Raw genomic sequence first — 26,630 nt, 5'->3', positions numbered from 1 at the left:
TTTTGTTCAACGGTCGATTAAAATTGTATTATAATAAACATAAGTAGGTTATCATTTGCACTGTGGGAATTCGATAAGTATTATCTCGGAGTATGTAGTACAAAATCAAAGTCACGTTTGCGTTTTGTATGTTTGTATAACTGTAAGTGAGATAGCGATCAAGCATTCGGGAGTGGTTCGCGAGAATTATTTGTGAATTGCAGTGACATTTATACCTTCATCATGTACTATAAAGTGTACAGTTTCTGCAAATGTAATATAAAGATAAATGTATATTGAAGTGAAACTACTTTGGGTGCGTTGAGAGTAAAATTTCAAGGTCCGTCATGGCAACACTGCATTTATTTACATTATCTGAGGGACTAATGCGAGATTCATGTCTGTATTCCAGTACTTTACTAAAGATATAGACCTTATTGTTTATGGTTATAGGAATGATTCTGTTAAGAACAATATGCTTAGTAGTTAACTTTGTTTCTATAAACTTTATTTGTTTTACACAAAACATATAAACAAAACTCCCAACCGAATGATCGTGGGTCGTTGATCTATAAATCGTCCTGCGCCCGCGCATTAGCGGCGCTCTTCAAACGACCAATTATCGCTATCTGTACAGTGACGATTGAAACCCCATCGCGGCGCAAGACGTAAGCTGTTGAAATGTCTTGAAAGAAAATACTCTAAAGTTCATATGTACTAAAAATGAGACACAACAAAACCAATAAAAGTTCTAAGTTCCACCAACTGCTAGACTCTTCTTGGGTATTCTTTTATTAATATTTAGTATGATCTCGTATAGGTACCTACATATTATGACATAACCCCCGTTTAAACTATTTTATACAAGTAGCGAAGCGAATTTACCGAAGTCTTAAATTGAACCTGGCTAGTATAGTAGTAATAAATTTTATAAAGCTTTGTACTATAAATTTTTCCTATATTATGCAACGACGACTTGGTTACCCAAGTCGGTTATAAATTTATTACTTAGGTAGCGCAAGTCTTTCAGTTTTAATAATCCTGTTAACACTCGTCGTAAGTTGTTTGAACGAAGAGTTATTTTATTATCTTTTTGAAATAATAACATTATAACTGAACTGAACGATACAAATATACAGTCTAAGGTAAATTAAAAGCTTTTTTTAAGAACTTCTTATTTTTAAGTCGGTTAAAATAAGCTAATATAAGCCATGCATAAGAAGCTTTTAAACTTTGAAGTTTAATTAAAACTTGTAAAATATGCACTTAGTGCGACTTAATTATTCCCCTTATGTATAAAATATCGCTGGAAACAGAGCTAGGCCTAATTCCTTGTCTTAATGCCCATTTGCTCCGATAAATCGGCCATTTTGTAATCTCAATACTGCATTACGACTCTTGTAGATATATAAACTGCATTTAACTCGTTTATTCTAATTTAATCCAGAGAATACGATAAACTGAAGATATTTAACTTAATTCTGTTATAAATTAGTTGTGGGAGGATAAGATTTTAAAGACTTATACAATAGAATTCCTCACAATATTAAAGAGTTTAGTAGTTCTAAATTTAAAACTTACATAAAAAATGTACTAGTTCAGAGAGCGTACTACAGTATTCAGGAATATATGGACGATAAAGACCCATGGAGGGTTGTCGCGTAAAAACCACAGGACAGTTCTATGGCATATTATGTAGTTAGGTAGATATAAGTTACATACTATGTAAATTTATTGACATTATTTAAAAGAGCAACTATGGAGTTTCTTGCCGATTCTTCTCCATAGATACTGCTTTCCGAATCGGTGGTAAATGTTAAAAATACTATGTAATGACGATTCGAAAGTGCTACTAAATAGTAGTCTAATTGAATAAATGAATGTTTGAGTTTGAGTTTTGAAAAAAGTACGTTCTCGCTTATTAGCGATGTTTCATAGTTTTGTAATTGCAACGGATTAAGAAACGATTTATAAATTTGTATTTGATTCGTATCGTTATATGTATTATATTCGTATTGTAATTGTCGAATAGTGATGATAGATTTTATTTTCCACACTTAAAAATTACTTCTCATACAGAACTGCGAACGGAAATAAATTGTAAAAATGGAAAAAATGTGTGTAAAGACTGTATTTTTATTTATAAATAATGTAACTATGTAGTAAAAAACTCATTAAAACAAAACTTTTATTGTTACATACCTAACTAAATATTCATTAAATAACGCTGTGACAATAACTAAGCTTAATAAAAATAGCAATAAAAGTATGTGTTAGGAGTTTTTTAAACTATAAATAACACGCGATAAAATTGAAAACAAACCTGTCTCGGAGATATACGGCTCTCTAAAACTTTACATGTATCTCAACTTTACGACTAAAAACTCGTAAATTGCCTACTTAATCCAATTTGACTTAATCTTCTGCTTTTATAAATATAATCCACTGCTAATGCATTATTTTCTTTTAATTGAGTCGTCTGAACAAATAAATAAAAAATAAATATGATTTATTTAGCCAACCGGAAAGATTAAACTAGTAGGTATACTGGTTCTTTATAATTATTATTTATTTTATGTTATTTATTATAGTTAAGCTTGTGATTAAAAGTTTTAGACCTCTTTGTGGTATGATTATAATATTAATAAATAAATATAAAGAGATTATAATAAATTAGGATGATATTAGTCACTTTTATGAAGACATAATTGTGTGTCCTATATTGAGTACACAATATGATGATGCGATACTATTAATAATTAAAATAAATAATTTAACGCGTAAATTTTTTTCATAAGTTAATATTCCAGAATCGCCAAAAAAAGGAATATATAGAAGAATAAATTATATATAGGTACATATACATTGCACATCATATTAGTCGTATAATCTAGACATTATTTCTTAATGCACACACATGCATTTATAATCCAGACACATTCAAAACATGAAAACACATGATTATGTATTTTAGATGGTATTTATCTAAAAACAATTATTTTGCCACTTACAAAAATAAAATTTAAACGTAAAATATTGTCTGCCAAAATAAGGGCTCGGCAAATAGGCGGAGCAATAAAAATTAGCATAATTTGTCATCCGTCAGTTAATATGAGTCTGTCAACAGATTTAAGAACAATGACTTTTTGTTGTTTGGAAGTCGTTTCTCTTTGTTTGCAAAATGCTTTGATGATAATTTTTTGTCTGTCACCTTTGAAATTTGTAAATGAGATGCATTTAAACTGGGACATCTGGTATTATATTGATTGTGTTTATTGCATTTATGTGGTAATTCCAATATACAATTTATAATTTAGTTTGATTGTAGCAAGGAGTTTTATTTTTGGTAATACATAATGCATAGAAACATTATATTATGAGTTAAGTATTTAAGTATTGTTTAAATTTAATTTAAATTTCAATTCCTATCATTAAATCTCCTATGAATTTTTATTAAATTAGTTTTAACATTTTAGCTTAAAAATAACAGTTGAATTTTCATTTTTCTTATGAAATCAATATTGCTTTGAACAGAATCTACACTCTTATAACCCTCATTTTCAATTCCTGATTTTATCGCGTAACGTAAGAGCATACAGAAATCATCAAATGAAAACTACTCACATTTAAACGTAGTTTAAACTGCAATTTAATATTCATTAAATTCGAAGTTTTAACATATCTAACCGAAACTCTATTCAATTAAGTTTCCCAGTAACTCGCCCAGCGTTGGGGCCAAGTCGTTAAGATTTTACTGTCATTAGTGTTGAGTCAAACTTTATTGGTGTCCACAGTCGCTTCCCGCGTTTTATGGTCGATAGTTAATGGCCGTAAAGTGGGCCTATTTGTTTAGGGAAATGCCCCTTTTTCTTTGATGACTTCTGGTATAGCGAGGATGGTATTTTTTGAGAAATGGGAGTGTTATTTCGTGTAAAATTTGAACGTTCTATTAATTGATAGATGTCTGCGAAGTGTTTTATACGACATAGTTGTGGACATTAACTTGACTTATAATAATGCCATTGTTAATAGTTAAATTCAGGCATTTTTTGTTATTTTACAATTATGTAGTTTGCTATCCTGCATGGATTGGAATTTAACTTTAAATTAAAATATTGTTCCAATATCTCACATAGCTTGACTTATATGTCAAGTTAAATACGATTCCATTGAAAAAATATCAAAAACAAACGGTTTCACGTTTCCCATATAAACATTAAACGCATATTGTCTGTATGTCCATTCATAGCACCAACCCCTCAAACCGAACCGTGTTAAATAAAATTTATGTCGATGGTTATGACCGTTCTATTAATAGAATCAATTACACGGATAATATTTATTCTAACGCCTTCATCTTTCACATGCTACATTGCTCTGAGGGTGATGTTTATAAATTATAATCTCGTGTGAGTGTGGGATGAAAGTTTTGCTAGTTATTGCTTGCGTTGATTGGTTGGAACTAGGTATGGCTTTGGCAATTGTTTTTTTTTAAATTCCTATGGAATAAATGGGTATTGTATTTTATGTTTCAGTGTGTTTGTCGTATCTTAATGGACGAGAATTGTGAATGAGTTTCTTAACGAAATTTGAAATGTTTCTGTGTGTTTTTTTACAAAGGAAAGTTACAACTTAAAAACATAAACAAAACATGTAATCAATTACATGGACTTAAATATAATTTAATACACTAAAGTGGACTAAAATATTATTTTTTATATGTTCAAGTTTCAACGAGTCCAATGTTTCATTGTTTTCAACTAATTTTATTCAAAATTGTTAGCACATGTCTTGATCTTATTCCGACATTTGTTGCAAAAGTGCATTCTTTGCGTAATAAGTAGGTAGTTAAAAAACAAGAACGTTAAGCAATTACAATTAGACATCTTTTGATCTTAATTTTAACCCACTTTATGATTGGTATCAATTGTAAACATCAAAGTCTAATTAACAGTTTCGAGTTAGATGTGTGAGTTTGTTTGGTATTGCTATTTGTGGTGATTTTACTGAAGTAATTGAATCATATTGGATGAAATTTAGATAAAAATAGTGCTCATATAAAACAGTACTCATAATCAATTTTTATATTTCTTACTAGCGGCCCGCCCCGGCTTCGCCCGTGGTACATATGAAAAATAGATGTTGGCCGATTCTCAGACTTACCCGATATGCACAGAAAATTTCATGAGAATCGGTCCACCCGTTTCGGAGGAGTATGCAGACTAACATTGTGACACGAGAATTTTATATATAAGATTATATACACCAACGGAAATAAGAATATTCTTGTCCACCATGTCTGTATCTATCTAATGTGTGACGCTCATAAATAATTTAAGATTAATTTTAAACCGTTTATATACGTAATAAGTAATTACCTTTGGTATGTTAATAACTTACTCCGACTATCCGAACTCCAGCATCGCATTAATATCTGTCGAGTCGGCCCCTCAATCCTCTATCAATTTCCACTCAATATAATATGTGACAGCTGATCGCACTAAACGTACCATTTTAATTAAAACTTATGACGCATCACCATCACCCTATAGCATTATGGGACCTCTAAACAATGGGTAACGTTGGCCCAACAAATGCTCGTCGATGTTTGCCGCTGTTATGGCGATTATGAAAAAATGACGACCGATCATAGACATTTAGGCCCTCAGTCCTCACTATCGTGATTGCCTCTACTCGCCCAACGCTGAACATAGTGAAAAGGGTCCAGTAGATGTTTATTCGTAATCCCCGTAATGGCGGCAAACATCGACAATCAATTGATGGGCCAACGCTGCCCATTGTGAAGGCCCATTACAAAAATATGGAACGCTTAAATACGATGATTTGTTGTTCCCTCCCCTATCAATTGATGACCAACGTAAGTAGAACTTCGGCTGTTTCATGGTTTCTTTATGAGCTGTTACATGCAGAGGTCTTGTTAACTGGTAGATGATAATCCTAACAATGCGTTTGTACGTATGAATGGATACCGAACTTTGTCCTTTTTAGTGTTCCGTTACGAAACGATAAAACCTTATTATTGAGGCTTCGCTGTCGGTCTGTCCGTCTATAATAGTTAGATTGTTAAAAATTTCATGAATTTTTTTGCCGTTTACTAAATACTAAAAAACCAAGGTTATGCAGTAACGATTGGCGCGATTACAAATTGGACGGTTAATTTTCTTTGCAGATGCTCTTCAGCTAATTTGTACGGAACCGAATTTGAACCGAACGGAACGGAATTGTAACGGTGTCGCGAGTCCGACTCGCACTTGACCGATTTCTACGGTGTCATTGCTACGGGATTAGCGGCTCAAGGACGAAAAGGATGTTTTTTGTATTTTTCGGATGACAGGATACCTCACAATTAACACATTGAATCGTTTGTAGTATTTTTTACTACGTATCACTAAATCTGTGAGGAATTTTTTAATTTATAAGGATGGTAGATTTTTTTACAATTGCTATGGTGTGAATGTGTTTTGAAATGGTATTAAAATTTAATATCTAGTAGGTTATATTTTTTTTTAGATAATTTGAAAATGATTGATCGACATCATCGATCGAAAAAATTACATTTTTTTAACTAGTGCCTATTTTTTTCATGTCATTCTTGGCAATAATCTCACCTTGCATAACTTACAATATTAAAATTAATGATAGTAAAAATGCACAAATATTTTTTTTTTATGAAGAGTGCGAAATCACAATATTCAATAGTCATCCTGCATTAATTCAAAGCTATGCGAAATTTGTTTTTAAACACACTATAAAACAAATAAACGGATGCAATGATAACTTAACAATAGGTACTTAATTTAACTGCGTTTTAATGGTCACTTCACATGTGTTAACGTCAAACGATTTGCTTCGAGTACGTTTAATATATCCTTACTAATATTATACCTCCATGTGAATGTGTGTTTGTCTTTCACGTCGCAACGGAGCGATTTTATGCTATGATGTTTGTGTCTAGAGATAGTAGAAGTGAATTTATGTCAAGATATTGATATACATATATATGTACTAGCGGTCCGCCCCGGCTTCGCCCGTGGTACATATGAAAAATAGATGTTGGCCGATTCTCAGACTTACCCGATATGCACAGAAAATTTCATGAGAATCGGTCCACCCGTTTCGGAGGAGTATGCAGACTAACATTGTGACACGAGAATTTTATATATAAGAGATGTTACTTTTTAGCGTATTTTCTTTATAGGTATTACCCCGCAACTGAGCAATAGTACGGAGGCTCGAAAATTATAATATAGGTAGGTACTTAGGCTACGTTTTATCGCGATAAAATTTAAAATCATGGTAAATTTCTGTGACCACCCGGGCATAGCCGCGGAACCAGCTAGTTTATAAATGCATTGATTTATTATTGGTGTTGAGGTTTCATTGGTCACAATTGGTTTTGATTGTCACAAATGTACGGACTTATTTTAAAAGCTCTTAATGTGCTTGTAATTGCTATGCAGTTAACGCACTCTGATTTGTTTTTGCATCTCAATTATTTTTATTGACTTGTATGTATGACAAAACGTAAATGTGTAGACTTAAAAATGTATGAACTTAGAAGCCATTATGTTATAAATTAGGTTTTTTGTTACACAAAATATTGTATTGTGTACGTAATATACGAGCTCTCACAACTTTGACTACGAAACTATCGACATGATTGAAACAAAAACACTACAGAGTGAGCCAAAGAAATAAATAGACCTAAGCTTTAAAAGCATGACCCTTCTACTTAAACTAATAAGTATTACAACTAAACCACACATACAAACACAACCCTTTACAAAAAATACAAAATATAATAATATTAACTAAATAACATCAATTAAATGGACCATTGCTAATAATAGCACAGCGCATGAACGACAATTTAAATTGGGCTAGACGCATGCCACTCTGCGGCTCGATGTATTTGTGTCAAATGAACATCTTGTCTGTCTGTATTCATTTGCAATACTATTATGAGCCCTTTACACACGTTAGGCGAGTTGAGACACGAAAGTGTAAAAACCTAATGGTATTACCACAAAACAATTTAAACACAGTCTAACTTTAAACCAGGGATCTGTCACTTTAATAGTTTTCAATGTGAAATACGACAAAACCAGATTAAAGAGAACCCGCGCTTAAAGATAAACCCTGTCTAAAGTTATTTGTGGTAAGACAGTAAATCGGCGGTCATTGAAGATGTTTTTTCATAATCGCCGTAATGGCGACCAACATCGACGATCATTTGTTGGGCCAACGCTGCCCATTGTGTAAAGGGCCCATTATACTAACAATGTTAAGGCAAATATGGTGTACAGTGTAACTAAGGTATTACGGGAAGCCATAGGATAAAGGAAGAAGTAAGTTTAAAGGCTTTTCCTTCATAATCATAAGGCATTTTTATCGTTTTATCCTACATGAACAATACCTATATAAATTGAAATAGTAGATCTGACACTCACTCACTTCGAAGAGATACATAAAATATATAAAATATTACATATATATTATTCATTAAGGTAGTATTAACATACCTTTAAGAAAATAGTGTTAATCTAGAAAGAAATCTAGAATCTATCCATCCGTCAAAGCTTTTTACTTTTATAATAACAGAAGGATTTAGGTACTTAGAAAAATAATGTCAAGATGTCATACTCTAGACTGAAACAGGCGTTCTCGGGCATTCTAGTGTCCTTCCCTATTAAGGCTTCTCTTTGTACAAGAACTGGGGCAAGATTCTAAAGCATACTTTTTAATTTAAAGACAATTTAGCATGTTAGTACTCCTATAGAAACAGCATTTTTATATCTCTTGGGCTCTGTAATAAGGTTCACAAAACATCGTCCAAGTATATCAATATTTTAAGTAAGATTTTCTCATTGGTGATGAAAAAGCTTTTAAACTTATGTCTAGTTTTAAACGAAATTAGTCCATGTTCTTCAAAACACTGCTTGCAAACAGACGTTTTACCGATTAGGTAAATGTAGTGGGTCAAAATAGAATCTTACATACAAACATACAACGAAGGTTGCCTGGCAGAGATGGCTTTGAGCCATAAGGCCGCCATTTGTACATGGTTTTGTTGTACTTTTATTTAATAAGACTTTTGTACAATAAAGCGTAAATAAATAAATAAAATAAACATACAGGTGAAGCTAATACAAGCGTGTTAATAATGATCAATGTCTCGTCATTAACAAACACATAATATAAGTAAGATCACAAGGAAATAAGTACCGTTCTCTCGTCAGAATTAGCAAATATTATCTCAAGGAACATGGGATGTCGCGATTCTGTTATCATTATATCAATATTTAACATTACTGTATTGTTTGTTGATCAATCGTGTTTTAAACAGATCTTATCTTTGAGATTGGAGTGACGCAAAAAATTAAGATTAGGTTGTTTAAAGTACTTTTAACTTATTCCGTTGATACAATTATGCTAGTTAAACGTAGGTACTTACTTATTTTCTTAGGAATTGTAGACTGTTGTCATTTTATTCTTTTTTTGGGTATTGTTGTTTATTGGTAAGTGCGTGATTCATAATCCATACTAATATTATAAATGCGAAAGTAACTCTGTCTGTCTGTCTGTTACTCAATCACGCCTAAACTACTGAACCAATTTGCATGAAATTTGGTATGGAGATATTTTGATACCCGAGAAAGGACATAGGCTACCTTTTATTGCGAAATATGTACCACGGGCGAAGCCGGGGCGGACCTCTAGTTGTTGATAATTTGATTTTGCCTTCAAAATTTTACGTAATTACCCAAAACAAAGACATTGTGAGTAAATCATAATGTTTTAAATGGAATACTGTAGTTAATAAAATTACGCAAGTACTACAATATTTCCAACAATTTGAATGGCAGACGTTCATATGTTTGTAGTCTTCAGTAAACAAGTCAGTAAACCAGCGAGCAACAATTGTTTGTGATGTCAATTTAAAGTAAAACAGTTCAAGATTATATAAATATTATTGTATTTACCGTAGAAAATAGTTATTAGTAATAACAATTAGGTATATGCGTAGGAAAATAATTGGCTACAAGGTTTCAGTTTAATGAAAAAGAAAAATAACTGTAACTGATAATACTATATCGTGATATTATTAAATTACATTTTATGTTTACATACTAAATTATTTATTCATACGAAAGGCATGTATTTAATTTTAACCATTCTATGTCATTAATGTATTTCTAAATATACCTAACTAATATAATTCCTCAATCCCCATATCATTGGTGGATATTTGATAGTAGTTATGGGGTAATAAACAACGTAACAGACATACGAACATACAGAAGAACCTTCTCTTTCTCTCTCTTCCTTCCTTACACCTCTTTCCATACTAGGGTCATTGCGCCTGTTCGCGTCCACATGCCTATTCGCGTCCATTTTGCGGATATCTTTTAGAAAATTCACGAAAATAAGTATACTTTAAGTAAAATTGTAATAAGAAAATTTTCCGATAATACCTCAATGTATAAGAGACATGCACACATATTCAAAATATGCCTGCGCACCGCCTATCCTATTTAAAAAAAATATTTAATTTTGGTTATTAAACGAGAGAGCTAAAACGCGCGGGATTTTGAGAAAAAAATAGTGCGCAGCGTCGCGTTTGACGGTAAGTATCTTATTGTTAAATGTGAATTTTTGAATATGTAACTGTTTCTTTACTTTGCTAACAAAACATGGAATAGTATGGATTATAAATCAGCTTATTTCTTTTACAATTAATAGCTAAAATAAGGTGGACGCGAATTACTACACCGAATTTGTACAACTTCCATTTTGCGTCCACGCTGGGCGCAAACTATACCTATAGTGCATAACAATAGAAGATATTGCGTCCACATTGTTTTTCATTAAGTAGCAATGAATTGTTTGTTAAAATATGTAATTTAAAATAGATTGTAAATTTTTGACTAGACTACAAGTTGATAATTTAAATTTTCATTCATTTTAGCAAATTTTTATGCAATTTTTTTCATTTTAAAATGGGTTTTCTAAGAATGAGACTAGTATCTTTGAGAATGAGAATCAATAAGTCTGTGGTTAAGAAAATAATATAAACAAAAAAGAAATTTAATTCATTAGAAACTAAAAATAGGGTAGGTAGGTAATCTTAATAGAACTGATTATTATTTATTTACATAACGTAACTTTGTTTTTTGTTAATTTTTAGTTCTATTAATGATGAGAAGATAAATATAAATAAGTTTTTCCAGTTTCCTTACAGTGAATTATATTAATAATAATGTTGATTTTAGTGTTCCGAACCTCAAAAGGAAAAACCGGAATCCTTGTAGGATCACTTTGATATCCGTTCGTCTGTATGTCCGTCTGCCGGTCTGTCTTTCTGTCAAAACCCTTTTTCTCAGTAACGCGTTGAGATATAAAGCTGAAATTTATATTGAATACTCAAGTCTACGGTCCCTTGAAGCAGTGAAAAAATCTAACTTATAAGCCAAAGCAATCAGAAGATACAGCCGTTTATGCTGCAAATTTTCGCAAATTTCGACATTCGCAAGGGAATCAAAACCTACAGGGTACTTTACGTGAACACAGACACTTGAAGTTTGGTACGAAGCAACGTCTTATAGCACAAATAAGGGAAACATTGAAAAAATAATCATTTACAGTTAAAAACATATGAAAAAAAAACAGTTTATACAGGAACCCTCGGTGTGCGAGTCCCACTCGCATTTGGCCGGTTTTTATTAAATAACTATATTCGTAAATAAATAATTTATTAAAATCTAATTTTTATTTGCATTTATCTGATAAAATATCACCCAATACACTCTTAATTCTTTTTCTAAGCTGGTGGACGCGAACTGGTCCACGGGTGGACGCAAACTGGAATTTTTGGACGCGAACTGGGTAAAACGCCTAATTCTGCTATTTGTCTAGATAAAAAAAAACCACATGATATTTCCAACACAATTGAAAGTAAATCTTAAAATAGACTATGTAATGAACACGTTACATAAATTTTGCGTTGAAATTAGTTCTGGAACATTTTTATTTTCTCCTTCAAACTTTCCAACTGCACTAAGTGGACGCGAACAGGCGCAATGACCCTATTACCTTCTGTATTGAGCAAATTAAATAGTCTAAACTTTCAAATTATAACATTTAAAATGTAGGTATATACGACTACAATTTCGTAATACCAAATAAGGTTTCGAATTAATTGCAACTCGTTGAAAGGTGATCGATATCGATTTCAAACTAAGCAAATTTTGTTTGTTTTCAATTTGAACACGTTGCAGAGTTATGAAATTATATCCAAATACCTTTTAGTCTGCTGTCTGACCTTAATTTAACATTACTTTGGCAGGTGTTAATTGACGCAATATGCAATGAAAATAAAGCCTGCAAAATGTTTTCTTACACGAGAACTAAGTTTATTCTACCTATGTATCGTACTGGTTATATACAGTCATGTGTTCTTGATTATAGGTACTTATGCTATTTCGGGAATATTTATGTGCATGCTAAGTTTGAAACTTTCCGTGAAATAGTTTTATACTATAAGTAGATAGCTGTACAAGTGCAATGTAGTAACTAAATAACTTTATGGAATGTTAAGACATAGCTAATAAGCAATTGCAATCCTTTTAATCTAACAAAAAAAGACGGGTTGCACTCCGGGAGTGCCGGCAGAAGTGAAAACTTGATTATTAACGTTGAGCATGTTTGATATCCATCCGTCTTATGCTGGCGCTACACATTGGCTTCAAAGTTTGAGCAAACATTTGTACAAACTTTGAAGTGAAAACTTTGACGCAAACACGATTACAAATATGCCTGCTAGACTTGTTTTCAAATGTTTTACGGCACAGTTATTGCAAAGATGGCTGATAGATCGGAAGACGATTTTGTATATTATATTGTATATTATATGGCTATTTCTCTTTCTTCTTAGTTCATCTACCGTAAACGGTAGTGATAAATTATTTTTTATTCGGACCCATGCGTCGTTTACAACGTTACGGTTTTTGTGGTCTTTGTTTTTTGGATCCCATATGGAGGGTTCCGCTTCAAGTAGCTGAAGAAATTCGATAACTACATCATTACTCCACTCCATTATGACACTCAAAATATACACACACAACTGCTCCGGTCAGCGGCGCGCGCGTTGCTAAGCATTGCAACAAGTGTGGCAGGGCGCACAAACTTTGAAGCAACTTTGAAGTTTGATTACTTTGATGTTCGCAGAAAAACCGACTCGACTCGGCAAACTTCAAATATGTGTTCAAACTTTGAACAAATAGGCAAATGTCAGTGCCACACTTCGCGACTTTGTAGGTATTTGCGTATTTGATCACATGTCTAGCGCCTGCATTACGCTTTTTCGATCAGGCCACGTGTCCTGACGCGAGTTTAAGATTTTATAGGTACCCAACGCTGCTAAAGAAGTTTTCACTTCAATAATTATTAAAGATTTTTCCTTCCAGTTCTATATTTGAAATAAAATATGAAAAATAGTATCTATTATTTCAAGCGTCTAATAACTGATAGTGAAAGAAAAAAAAAGAAATCGAAAACAGATTAAACTCAATCGCGTTAGCAACCCGAGTTTATCGATACTATCTGAATGCGGTCACGTAGCCAGCCATCGTGTGACATAATATAATATTACTAGTTGATTATCTATATTAGCGAGACGATCGTTCATTCAATACTTCAATCGGTCAATCATTCACCTGTTCTGTAGTACACTTACGTCAGCGAGCCGAACTCTGAATACAATACAATACCAAAATCACTATCACTACATAGTATAAAACAAAGTCGCTTTCCCTGTCCCTATGTCCCTATGTCCCTTTGTACGCTTAAATCTTTGAAACTACGCAACGGATTTTGATGCGGTTTTTTTTAATAGATAGAGTGATTCAAGAGGAAGGTTTATATGTATAATAACATCCATTAAATAGTGGAGAAGTACTGTTATTTTTGAGGTTTCTAATGTGATGTCGTAAAAAATTACATTGTTTCCGCTTATATTGCAAACGCAGGCTGAACCCTACGAGTTTTAACAAAATAATGTACTAAGTATTACACACATTGAAAAGGTCTACAGAAAAGTCCGCGATGGTATATGTCTATCTCTTATGGATAACCCACAATAACATTTTTTTGTCATTTACTTTTTACGACAAATAATAGCTAATTTTCGAAGCGATTTTCACCAATACAGCATTAATCCTTAACCAATTAAATACCTTGAATACATTGTTCATTTAATATAGATCTATATGGCCCTTTACACTGTATGATTTAAGTGAATATTTTCGAAGATATTACAGATTTAAAAATTGCGGGACGTAGCGTTTGCGGCGGTACCGGCCGGCCGCGGGGCCGCTATGTTTTTATATACAACGTTCACAGTTTTTCTGTAGTGTATTTAGTATCAGCATTGCACCCGTGCGAAGCCGGGGCGGGTCGCTAGTTCTTTATATAACACACACATACAGAAGAAAAGAAAAAGAAAAGAGAAAAACATATAAGATACAACATGTTAAATAGGCGGCCTTATCGCTTTCAAGCGATCTCTGCCAGGCACCTTTGGATAATTGGCCCATCTTCCACATATTGCGCTCGCGTTGTACATTCACACGCAGATTTGTCCGCGGACTCATCGTCGGTTACAAATCCGGTGTGTACGTGCACCATGAATGGTAGTGATTAGATATAACACCATTGAGATTCATTCATTGATTCATATATGGTTAATCGGTGTGTATTGTCTTTGGTCGTATTTATGATGCTATTGTTTGAACTTTGAAGTGATTTTCCGGTTCAGTGATTAGTTATAAATTTGAATGAATTATTTTTTTTATTTATGTATTCACTGCTTTATAAATACGCTACAAAAGTATAAACAAACAAGGATTAACATCAACAAAATGATCCCTTACCATCAGATAATCTCTCCCAAATATGAGCATATAATGAAATTGTTGAAAATAAATATTTACTCTATATTAAAATAAACAATTTCTGATATACTGTTATACAAATATAAATCGTACGTCATAAAGATATCCCGTTAAATTTATTTTGCCTAATTAGATTGTCAGACCGCGAACCGATAAATTATAATCGAACCAATGCAATGTTTAGAATTTCACGCCATTTATATTCCGTTTTTTGATATCTAACGACTAACATCAAACAGCTGATAATTTATTACTTATTAGTTTTGTACGATAGAGATGTTTATTGCATTCATTTCATATAGTTATTAAAGAACTGGATGTAATATAAAACCTGCTTGACAAAGACGCCGCTCCCTCAGGCTCTGACTTGTGAATGTGTTGCTAAAATAAATTATACTGGTTTTAGAAATGAACTTAGCATTTTTCTAGCTGACGCGACGCCTGTCTGTATTAAATGAGCTTTTTTATGAGCGCTACATTTTTTGAAGAAAGGCCTATTGCTCTAGTTATTTAAAGATAGCAAAACTAAAGTTTAAAAATAATTTCTCAAGTGTAAAAAATCTGCTACATTAGCAAAAATAACTTCGTAGTGTTTAGTTGAACATAAAAAAAAAACCATGTGAGAATAAAAAAAACTTACAATTATAGGTATACCTACATGAATAAAAAATTCCAAAAAGACAATGAATTATTCAAATTAAAATCTCGATAATACCCATTTTGTATTCTAAACGTATTCTGCACGCAAGTCGTATTATCTCGAGGTACTTCAAAAACATTTAACAATAATTGCAAACAATTTCCCTCGCCCAACAGTGTGGCTCATTACGAATAAAGCGCCGACTAATATCACAACTTCAAGCTAGAATGGCTAACAAAATGACATGCCCGTAATAACTCTAGCTTTGTTAATGTTGTGTCTACACGCTACCACATATGCTTGGGTTCAAGCATGAATGTTGGTATTTCAATAGTGTTTATTTGTCACTTTAGAAAATAAGTTAAAATTTGGTTTAGCTGATTAAATTGCTTATTTATCTAGGAAATCATCTATAAATGCTGGATTATCACAATATTTCCCCGATTACGGTAGTTCTGTAATTTCGAAACGTCTCTTCTACTTTTCATAACAAAATTTCTTGAAAAATTACATTTTTCTGCTCCAAAGGATTAAACTGTTTTAGCAATGCATATTTTTAAAACTGCTTAAAAGTTGGTCCCCATGTTAAGCTAACAACTTTTCCTACAGTTTGCGCAAGTCTCAGGATCGTGTGGCTGGAGCACGAAACGACCACATTTTCACAGTTGCCTGCCTGTGACCACAAATGAGTTCCGCGTGTCACGATTGTGTATACCAAGCTTTATTGCTTCAAGATTTATTACTGTGTTATTACTATTTTACTATTTATTAATGAGCGTGAATCTTATATAAAAAAAAAAAAAATAATCTTATATACTTCGAATAGGATTGTTTCTTATTCATTATTTTTGTGAGGCTCTTTACAGTAAATATTATAGATATTTTTTAGAGTGTTTATAGAATACCCATGAATCTTCTAACAAACAAAATGCAGTCTTCATGAAGTTTTTAAATCGGGACAAAAATTTTACTTTTATACGTATCGACAAACAAACTTTCAAATTTATATCATTATGAATATTAATTTTTGCAAGTATCAAAACGATCTTAATTACTCAATTTTGAAAATTCTTCCAGACAGATGAACACGTTACTTCTCACCAATATCTGATAAATAAACGTTTACACTTACACTAGCTGTGCCCTGCGGTTTTACCCGCAGTGCTCCACTCCTGTTGGTCATAGCGTGATGATATATAGCCTTATAGCCTTCCTCGATAAATGGACTATCTAACACCGAAATAATTTTTCAAATCGGACCAGTAGTTCCTAAGATTAGCGCGTTCAAACAAACAAACAAACCCTTCAGCTTTATAATATTAGTATAGATTGATACTTCCCTTATTAGTTTATTAACAAACAACTGCTATCGGTCTACCATCAATGTGTATTATAATTAGTTCAGCTATAGCGGCTATAAACCCTGATAGCATATCAAATAATTTGTTTCGCACACGTTCGCGATTGCAATGAAATGCTCTTCCTGGAAAGCGGTTTATTTATGCACTATTAAAAATGTGTTGGTACAAATAGTATTTTAAAAATTATATAAAGTCAAAAGGATTGAAAAATTGTAATCCTTGAAGAGGTAAAATTTTGTGAAAATTATCGATTATTGGACTTCTAATTAAATTGATTTAAGCTTATAAATCAAAAGTTTTTTGTGATTGTTCTTAGCTATGTTAAGTCATCTTGAACATGTTCAGTTACTTCATTGTTGTAGTTTTTTAATTGAAACTGCTGTCAGAATCTCAATCTATGTGACCTATCTAAACTTTCATTTGTTTTTCTTTGCTTCAGTTGCATTTTGCTTTGCTGACAAAAATTGAGTTCATATATTATCTATTGTTTGAAAAAGCTGTTTTATAGTCAACCACTGTGTCAATAATCGAATATGAAATCGCACCTTCCAAAACAAGCGCATCGTGACTCTTTACATGATCTTCATCGATATTAATGTACGGAATAATGGTTTTTATATCCATAGTCTAAGAGTGTAAGTTGGTTGCACGTATAATTCATGTTGTGAATTGTGTCGAAAGCAGTCCAAAAGTGATATTGAGTCGTGAACGTTTACCAATAGTCGTGTAGCTGAATAACAAATGACTTTATTTTCAATTATTTATGAGCTTTTTAGGGTTCCAAGGATATTGTGAAGGGTTACTAAATCTTTTAATTTTGTGTATTTATCGAGACCGATAAGAAATCCATACTATATATACTATATAATATTATAAATGTGAAAGTAACTCTGTCTGTCTGTCAGTTACTCAATCACGCCTAAACTACTGAACCAATTTTCATGAAATTTGGTATGGAGATATTTTGATACCTGAGAAAGGACATAGGCTACTTTTTATCCCGGGAAAATGACGTTATCCTGGAAATCCCACGGGAACGGGAATTATGCGGGTTTTTAGGGTTCCGTAGCCAAAATGGCAAAAACGGAACCCTTATAGTTTCGTCATGTCCGTCTGTCCGTCTGTCCGTCTGTCCGTCTGTCACAGCCGATTTACTCGGAAACTATAAGTACTACAGTGATGAAATTTGATGGGAATATGTGTTGTATGAACCGCTACAAAAATATGACACTAAATAGTAAAAAAAAGAATTGGGGGTGGGGCCCCCCATACATGTAACTGAGGGATGAAATTTTTTTTTTCGATGTACATACCCGTGTGGGGTATCAATGGAAAGGTCTTTTAAAATGATATAAAGTTTTCTAAAAAACATTTTTCTTAAAGTGAACGGTTTTTGAGATATCAGCTCTCAAAGTCGTAAAAAGTATGTCCCCCCCCCTCTATTTTTATAACTACGGGGTATAAAATTCTAAAAAAAATAGAGGTGATGCATGCTAATTAACTCTTTCAACGATTTTTGGTTTGATCAAAGTATCTCTTATAGTTTTTGAGATAGGTTGATTTAACTGTAATTTATTATATTTGCTGCTACGGAACCCTTTGTGCGCGAGCCCGACTCGCACTTGGCCGGTTTTTCTTAGACTGCGCTGGCGAAGCCGTGGGCGGAAAGTCGGAAACCTAGTACTTCTATAAATTGATTTGATTAACGTTAAAGGCTTTGTTTATTTGAAGCCCTTTTATTCCTTAAAGAGTAATATTTTAAACAGTTTAACAACAATTTACCTCTATATACGATCAATTTATAGTACACTAGCTTTCCGCCCGCGGCTTCGCCCGCATTTTCAAAGAAAAACCCGTTCCCGTAGGATTTCCGGGATAAAACCTATCCTATGTCCTTTCTCGGGTATCAAAATATCTCTATACCAAATTTCATGCAAATTGGTTCAGTAGTTAAGGCGTGATTGAGTAACAGACAGACAGACAGAGTTACTTTCGCATTTATAATATTAAGTATGGATTAGTACATTATACAGTATTGCCTAGTATCTAATCTGTGGTATTGCTTATCTTATTCCAGCAATTACTTAGAATAATCTTAAAACGTTTATACTTTATGGGATAAATTAGCAACTACATATTTAATTAAAATATTCCCCGCTACAGTTAATACCAAAGAATAAGGTTTAGTTTAAAAGAAATATTTTCAATACGTTTAACATGTCAATAATGCAATTCGTATTCGCAGTAAATGTAAATAAAGCAGATAACATCTACGTATTCACGATTTAATGCACATTTCTTGAATACATTATAGACTTATGTCTAAACTAGTGGTCCGCCCCGGCTTCGCCCGTGGTTCATATTTCGCAATAAAAGGTAGCCTATGTCCTTTCTCGGGTATCAAAATATCTCCATACCAAATTTCATGCAAATTGGTTCAGTAGTTTAGGCGTGATTGAATAACAGACAGACAGACAGAGTTACTTTCGCATTTATAATATTAGTATGGATACATTTTGCAAAGGATACACTGAGGATATTTTTTATTCATATTATTGTAAGTTCTTGGCAATGTAAGTACTTATTATAAGTATGTTTGACATTAATGATTAAAGGTGTATCGTGGAAAAGTTACTTTAGTATGTGGCTTCGATACCTGGGTGTTAAGAAAAGAAGTAGTATATACATATTATAGTTACTAGTATTTCCCATATGGCCATAATGTGCTTCATGTGTTTAGCTATTTATATGCCAAATTTTAATAATTTTGGTTCAGTAGTTTCTATTTTTTTGAGCGATAAAGACATACTGAAAAACTTTCGCATCAAATCGCTGGAATAAGCGTTTATACAATCAAGTCAGTCAACTTTCCCTCATTTACCAACACGATATTTTCGTTAAAAATTTAACAGTGTAAGCGAAAAGATGCAATATTTAATTTACAACATGAGTGATAGTTGAGAACTGGCAATTTCGCAGCGAAAAAGGAAAAATTCGCTTGTTTAAAGGGCGCCACCGCATGATTGGATGATTGACGTGGCCATATCGGGATAAAAAATAAGAAATATGATAATAATACGGTGCTGCACAGAGTCCCTTATTAATATTAACAAGCGGTATAATATACCACTCTGTATTCAAGGTACGGTGTGTGCTTGTTTCTTTTTCGTAATAATTTTACAGTACAAATATTGAATATTATTTTATGGCTTATACGATGATCTGATATATTGCTTGTGATAATGTTTGGATTAGAATCACTTGTGAGATGATGTTGACAATTTGAATATTAAAATATTCGTAGGTACTTTATCATCATAGAAAACTAAATAACAATTATGTAGATTTCCATGTTTATCATCTTGATTTTCTATGTAATTGTTTAGTATCCAACTAGTTTATCTTGTACCGCGTTAATTTTATTTGTATATTTTCCGATAGTAAGTAATTCTGGTATTCGGATAGATCTTTATATATAAAAATGAAACCCGTTTCGCGTTGTCACGGCATCACGTGTGAACGGCTGAACCGATTTCGATAATTCTTTTTTTATTATATTCCTTGAAGTACGAGGATGGTTCTTATGTAGAGAAAACGTAAATATGTACCACGGGCGAAGCCGGGGCGGACCGCGTATGTAATAAATCCTTAATCGTGAAAAGTAGTTAACTCTATTTTTCAGTAGGTAATAAACGCTCACCTTATTACAAGTGTTTCTTTTTGAAGAACCATCTTTTTCTAGACTTATGCTATACATATATGAGTCTTAAATTTTTAACGTTATTTTTATTTAAAACAGATAATTATGTTATTTCTAGTACGCCAGGATTCCTCTTGAATTACCGTACACAACAAAAAGATATAAACATCACGTTCTCAAGATAGCATTGTTGAACAAATTGCATTGCGAAGCCGCCGCGGGCTATGGAGCCATCACTCAAACGAGATGAGGAATCGGTCAAGTGCGAGTCGGCTCACGGCTCTATGGGTTCCGTACGAATAAGCTAAACCGTACAAGCTAAAGAACAACTGCAAAAAATGATCATATAATTTATGACCGGGCAAATAGTTGCTACTCTTCAATTTTTGTTATTTTATATATCTGACAATCTGTTATAGGTACAAAATAACAAAAATCTGACAATTTCAAAGTTAAATAGTTAGGTATCACGGACAGACAGTGCATTCTCAGTCCCGGGTACCGTTTTTCAATTTTGGGTACGGAACCCTAAAAATATTAATCGACCGCCAATTTACGGTATTGGAACTTGCAAACTTGCTAACATTATGCGAAATATATGCACGAGGTAAAGAGGTGACAATTTTTTAATATGCAAGGTAATTTGGTATGCTGCTGAAACTCGTATGGCAGGGAAATTTATTTTTTTGACACGCTTATATTAGCTTCACCTGTATGTTTGTATATAACCGACTCCTTAGGACTAGATTTAGATATTAAACGGACGGATTTAATTCAAACATGTTTATTAGTTTTTGAAATGAAACTTATTTAGGCGCGCGTAAGGCGACGATTTTGGTATCTTTGAATCTTGCCAATGAAGTTTCACTTCTGACACGTGTGCTCTGCACACACGCTCTTTTTTTTAGTAGGTACATAATATTATTTGATTGATGCAGGTGCGTTGAACCTTTTTGTGAGCCACTGTTTTCATCAGTTGTGCAGCAATAGTGATTTATCGTTTCTTGATATACAGGCAATTAATCAAAGGTAACTTACATTAAGAATTTACCAACGTCTCCGTGTTACCATTCCGTCACGTCAGCGTTGACTTACGCATATTAAATAACTTCGATGGCTAGAGATTTAGAATATTATTATTATTATTCAAAGTATCGTGTAGAGGCTTGTCTATTTGTATTCTCAAAGGATGTATTGTAAATAAACTGATACAAGAGGCCTAATTCGGCAATGTACATTGTACATATTGTTTTTCATGTCATTAAAGTACGTTATTGGTTATGCTTTTTTTGTTGACTTTCTCGTTTACTATAAGACAATCTCGACCACAATGTTTATTGTAATATTAAAATTTAGTAGCATAAAAATGGAAATGTGATGATGATAATTTTTAGTCCTGATTTTTATCTGTTTTCTCGTTTGATTGAAATTCTTAAACTTTGCAATAGTTAATAGGAAAATCACATCGTATTACTTGCTGACATTTCCAATATAAATTATACATTGTATTTTGTATAATAATAGTAGAGCGTTTTTTGTTATATCTGTTTTCTTGATTTTAACGTAATCTTTCCTTGTCTGCAGGTGTGCAAGCCAGACATAGACTGCTCGTTACCAGAGAACAAATGGCGCTACATTGAGAAGTTCACGTGCCTGGGTGACGACACGAAGCTCTTGAAGGAGATGCGCCTGTCCTTCCCGAGTGGACACTCTTCCTTCTCTGCGTATACTATGATTTATTTCGCTGTAAGTGCTCTATAATATCATTAATTCCTGATGTCTTCTCTCCTTATTTTCAATTGTTTCTTTTTCATGGCAAGTACAGTTAACTCTTTTTATTGAGTATTGATTGGTTTATTCACAAGGTTTTTTCTAATGTTATACGCAAAGTAGGTAAATTTTTTCTTAGTTATTCCAATAGTCTGTTAAATCTCATCATCTGCAAAAATGCTTCTGTGATCAGTATTACCCATCACGTAGATACCATAGATATATAAATTTGAATAACATCCTACCAATACGTAAGGCACACAAAAATTATTTGTTTGTATTACATGCTTCATAAATACGGTAGAACTTTACACATCAATTCACACAAAAACCACCTCTATTCCAGCTGTACCTACAGAAGCGTTTCCTCTGGCGCGGCTCGAAGCTGCTCCGCCACTTGATACAGTTCGTGCTGGTCATGATGGCCTGGTACACGGTGATGACCCGCGTGTCCGACTACAAGCACCACTGGAGCGACGTGCTCGCTGGCTTCACGATTGGAACGCTCGCGGCTATCGTTGTGGTAACTATCTCCTTGTGGTTACGGTGCCCTAGTACCTAACCAAGTATACATATAGTTGTCAAATTGTTAGGTATAGGTGTCTCATTGTATGTATTCCATGTATTCCATTCCTCCATTCATATTTAAATACTTAATTAGTAGATAAAATTCATATTCATGTACCTATCTAAAATACTTGCGCTCGACTATTCAATGTGTTTGTCTTTTCTCGCTGTTCAGAATTCGATGTATTTTCAATGATGAATGGGTCCACTTGATAGGCTACTTTAGGACGAATAGTTATATTATGTGAACTATCTAGTTGAATACCTGAATTTGGCTTTAATGCACGAATGCATTAAAATAATAACAGTTATATTATCAACTACTAGCTGTGCCCCGCGGTTTTACCCGCATTGCTCCGTTCCTGTTGCTCCTAGCGTGATGATACATAGCCTATAGACTTCCTCGATAAATGGGCTATTTAACACCGCAAGAATCTTTCAAATCGGACCAGTAGTACCTGAGATTAGCGAGTTCAAACAAACTCTTCAACTTTATAGTATTAGCACAGTCTATAAAATCCTCGAACGTCATCGTTGATGGTGTACTTATCCCGTACAGCACGCAGGTTAAAAATCTTGGCCTGACTCTTGACCAAACTTTCTCCTGGGATGAGCAAATTAAACAAGTGAAAAAAAGGGTTTTTTCTTCTGCTTTTTCCTTACGGCGCTTACGCAACTTTCTTCCTATCTCAGCCAAAACTGCGTTAGCTCAATCCCTCCTCCTTCCTCTCCTTGATTTTTCTGACTCCTGCTATCCTGATATTCGTGAATATCAGCTGGACACCCTTGAGAAGCTTCAAAATTTCTGTGTCAGATTTATATTTGGACTACGTAAATTTGACCATGTCTCTGAGTTTAGGAAAAGATTAAAGTGGCTCCCCATCCGCCAACGCCGGGATACTCATTTGCTGCATCTTCTGTACACTATTCTATTTAGCCCTAAGTCACCGCAATACTTAAAGGACAACTTTGAGTATTTAAGCTCTAGCAATTCCCTCTCTCTTCGTTCTTCCAACCTGTTATTACTATGCACTCCTATACACCATTCCAATTTTTTCAACAACTCTTTTACTGTTCGTGCTATCCAACTTTGGAACGCTTTACCTGAGAGTGTTAGACGCGCTAAAACGCTCTCCTCTTTTAAATCACTATTAAAAGATCACTACCTTTCCTTACTGTAGCTTTTTCCCTACCTTTCTGTTTCTGCTTGCTGACATCTGTAACTGTAACCATTGTTTTTGAATGTCTTATCATCTGTGTACTATGGCTTGTGTATAGTATGTATTTTGTAATATGTATGTGTATGTTTAGTATGTATTTAATATTATGTATGTGTATGTACAATATGTATTTTAGTAATATTTTATGTATGTATTTTAGTATGTACCTACATATTTTTGAAGTATATAATATGCAATATTTAGTTTATATAAATATGTGTGTAAATGTGTCTATTTTACATTATTTGCAATGTATTGTTATATTATGTAATTGTAATTATAGTCATTTATTTTGCGCTATCCCACGACCTTCTTACATTTCCTTTCCTACCAGGTTGCCTGGTAGAGATTGCTGTTCAGCAATAAGGCCGCCTTTTGTACAAATGATGCCTTTGTAATTTTGTTCTTTTTTTTCTGCTTTGTCCTTTCATGTTTGTACAATGAAGTATTATAAATAAAATAAATAAATAAATAAATCCTAATATATTTATACTGTGGTATTAGTATAGATTTTAACTTGCTCCATATTCCACAGTACGCATTCATATCGGACCTCCGCAAGACGTCCCGGCGCCAGAGCGGGCCGCACGACAGTGAACTGACGACCAACGGGAACACCCGCACGGCTCCCAGCTGGCAGGTCTGACCGCCAACCCCCCAGGGGGATGACACGGGGGAGGGACCTTGACATATACCCACCGTGTCGATGTATACAGACTTTTAGGAGTGAATGTATACAAAATTTTAGTATTGGACATTGAAATATACGTGAAATTTTTCCAGAATGTTCGAGAATTTGGTGGGTTAGAAGGACCTTTTTCTTGTTTACAGAGTTTTAGTACGCATTGGACAGTGAAATTTTATAGAATTTTCGAGCTTGGTGGTCTGTTGGATTATCTCCCTGTAAAGACTTCTAATACACACGATTTTTTTACAAAGTTAGGGACTTAAGTTGACTCGAAGGACCATTTTCCTATACATATATGGATTTTAATTCACATTGGACATTATTTTCTAGAAAGTTTAAAAATTTTGGTCGCGGTCACGAAGGACCAGGATATTCGAAGTAATGTTAAATGGATGAATATTCGACTGATAAACGAATTTTAAAGGACTCGAGCAATTAGATTTTAATAGAGTGTTTAGAAAGGTCTTGAGATTGATGTTCTTGAGGTTTCGTTCAGTTTTATTGGCCTAATTTAGTTGAAATTACGAAATAGTTTTAAGGGGGTTTTTAGGTTATGACTTATGACATATAAATTTATGTAGACATTTTATTGGTAAAAGCATTGAAAGACCGAAAAGGACTGATCATTGTTCATATCTTAATATTATAAAAACAAGGATTTGATTATTATGTCTACAAGCAATTCGCATAAAAGCTACTTAGAAATCGAGCAAAATGAAGCTATATTTTCATGTCTTCCATACAAATGATTAACTTGATGTCTTATAAGGCCATTTGTCCACATGTCATGTCCAGACACATGTAGTCATAATATATGATTTATGAATGCGCATAAAAGGAATAAGAAAATATGAACTTTACTCCATTGTAATAAGGTTGAAAGTTGAATGGTAATTGGCGTTGAGAAATTCTATGGATACGAATGAGCTTTATGGTACATGTTAGTTGATTTTAGCTGTAAACGAGATTTATGAATACGACATGAGGAATAATTGCATAGCATTTATGCCCTTAGGGCCCCTATTCTATTTTAATTCGGGCCCCTAACTTTTAAGGGCCCCAGTGAATAATATTCTGCAAGTTTTATGTACTGACCATGAACTACTTTACTATTTTAATTTTAATAAACTTATCTACTGAGTTAACATAACTTATTTAGCCTTGCTGTTGATGATAATGAGCTGATAATTAAGTACGTTTGTATGTACTCATTTATGTTTCATTTTTTCCTAGAAATTCTTGGCAGTCTTGTTGCCCCTTTTTTCATTTTTTTTTGCCCTGGGGCCCTTATTTTTATACCAACGCGATTGATGCGCAAATAATTTACTATTAATGGTCGTTTTAGCTCATAAATCTCGTATAACAGTTGAAAACTGGAACTATAATTCAGTTTTATTGACCAGAACGGGAATTTATATACACATACAAAGTAGGTACAAAACGCACCTATAGATTGTATGTATTTTAATTTCACCTATCAGTATTTTAAGCTTCATTTTAACTACTTACGAAATGCAATTTTAAACGTAGAATTAGTTTACACCAGAGACAATAAAATTAATTAAGTACCATAGAGGTCTAAAAATTGTCTCTGACATTAATAGATATATTTTTAAAATAATTGTATAAGTACACTTTACACGCTACATATTCAATATTGCACTGTATGGGGTTTTAGTTTTAGACTTTATTATTTATCGTTTAGTTAGGTTGTTTATGTACAAATTTTTATC

At 33.2% G+C, this 26,630-nt stretch overlaps 1 protein-coding gene across 1 annotated transcript in view; it reads left to right on the top strand.

The window, feature by feature from the left end:
* LOC149901970 (putative phosphatidate phosphatase) overlaps positions 1 to 26,630 on the top strand; it is an 87,897-nt gene extending 61,267 nt beyond the window's left edge. The window contains exons 4-6 of the mRNA XM_090110826.1: positions 22,237 to 22,398; positions 22,769 to 22,945; positions 24,745 to 26,630. Coding sequence (XP_089966952.1) covers positions 22,237 to 22,398; positions 22,769 to 22,945; positions 24,745 to 24,855 — 450 coding nt within the window. The 3' untranslated portion in view covers positions 24,856 to 26,630. The remainder of the gene's footprint in view (positions 1 to 22,236; positions 22,399 to 22,768; positions 22,946 to 24,744) is intronic.

The sequence above is a fragment of the Colias eurytheme genome, chromosome 16, assembly GCF_061535395.1.
Source record: "Colias eurytheme isolate Ceu_HAF_F1 chromosome 16, ilColEury1 Martin Lab GWU primary, whole genome shotgun sequence".
NCBI lineage: Eukaryota > Metazoa > Arthropoda > Insecta > Lepidoptera > Pieridae > Colias > Colias eurytheme.
Note: the sequence above shows the minus strand (reverse complement) of the source record. Positions and strands in the feature narration are given on the sequence as shown.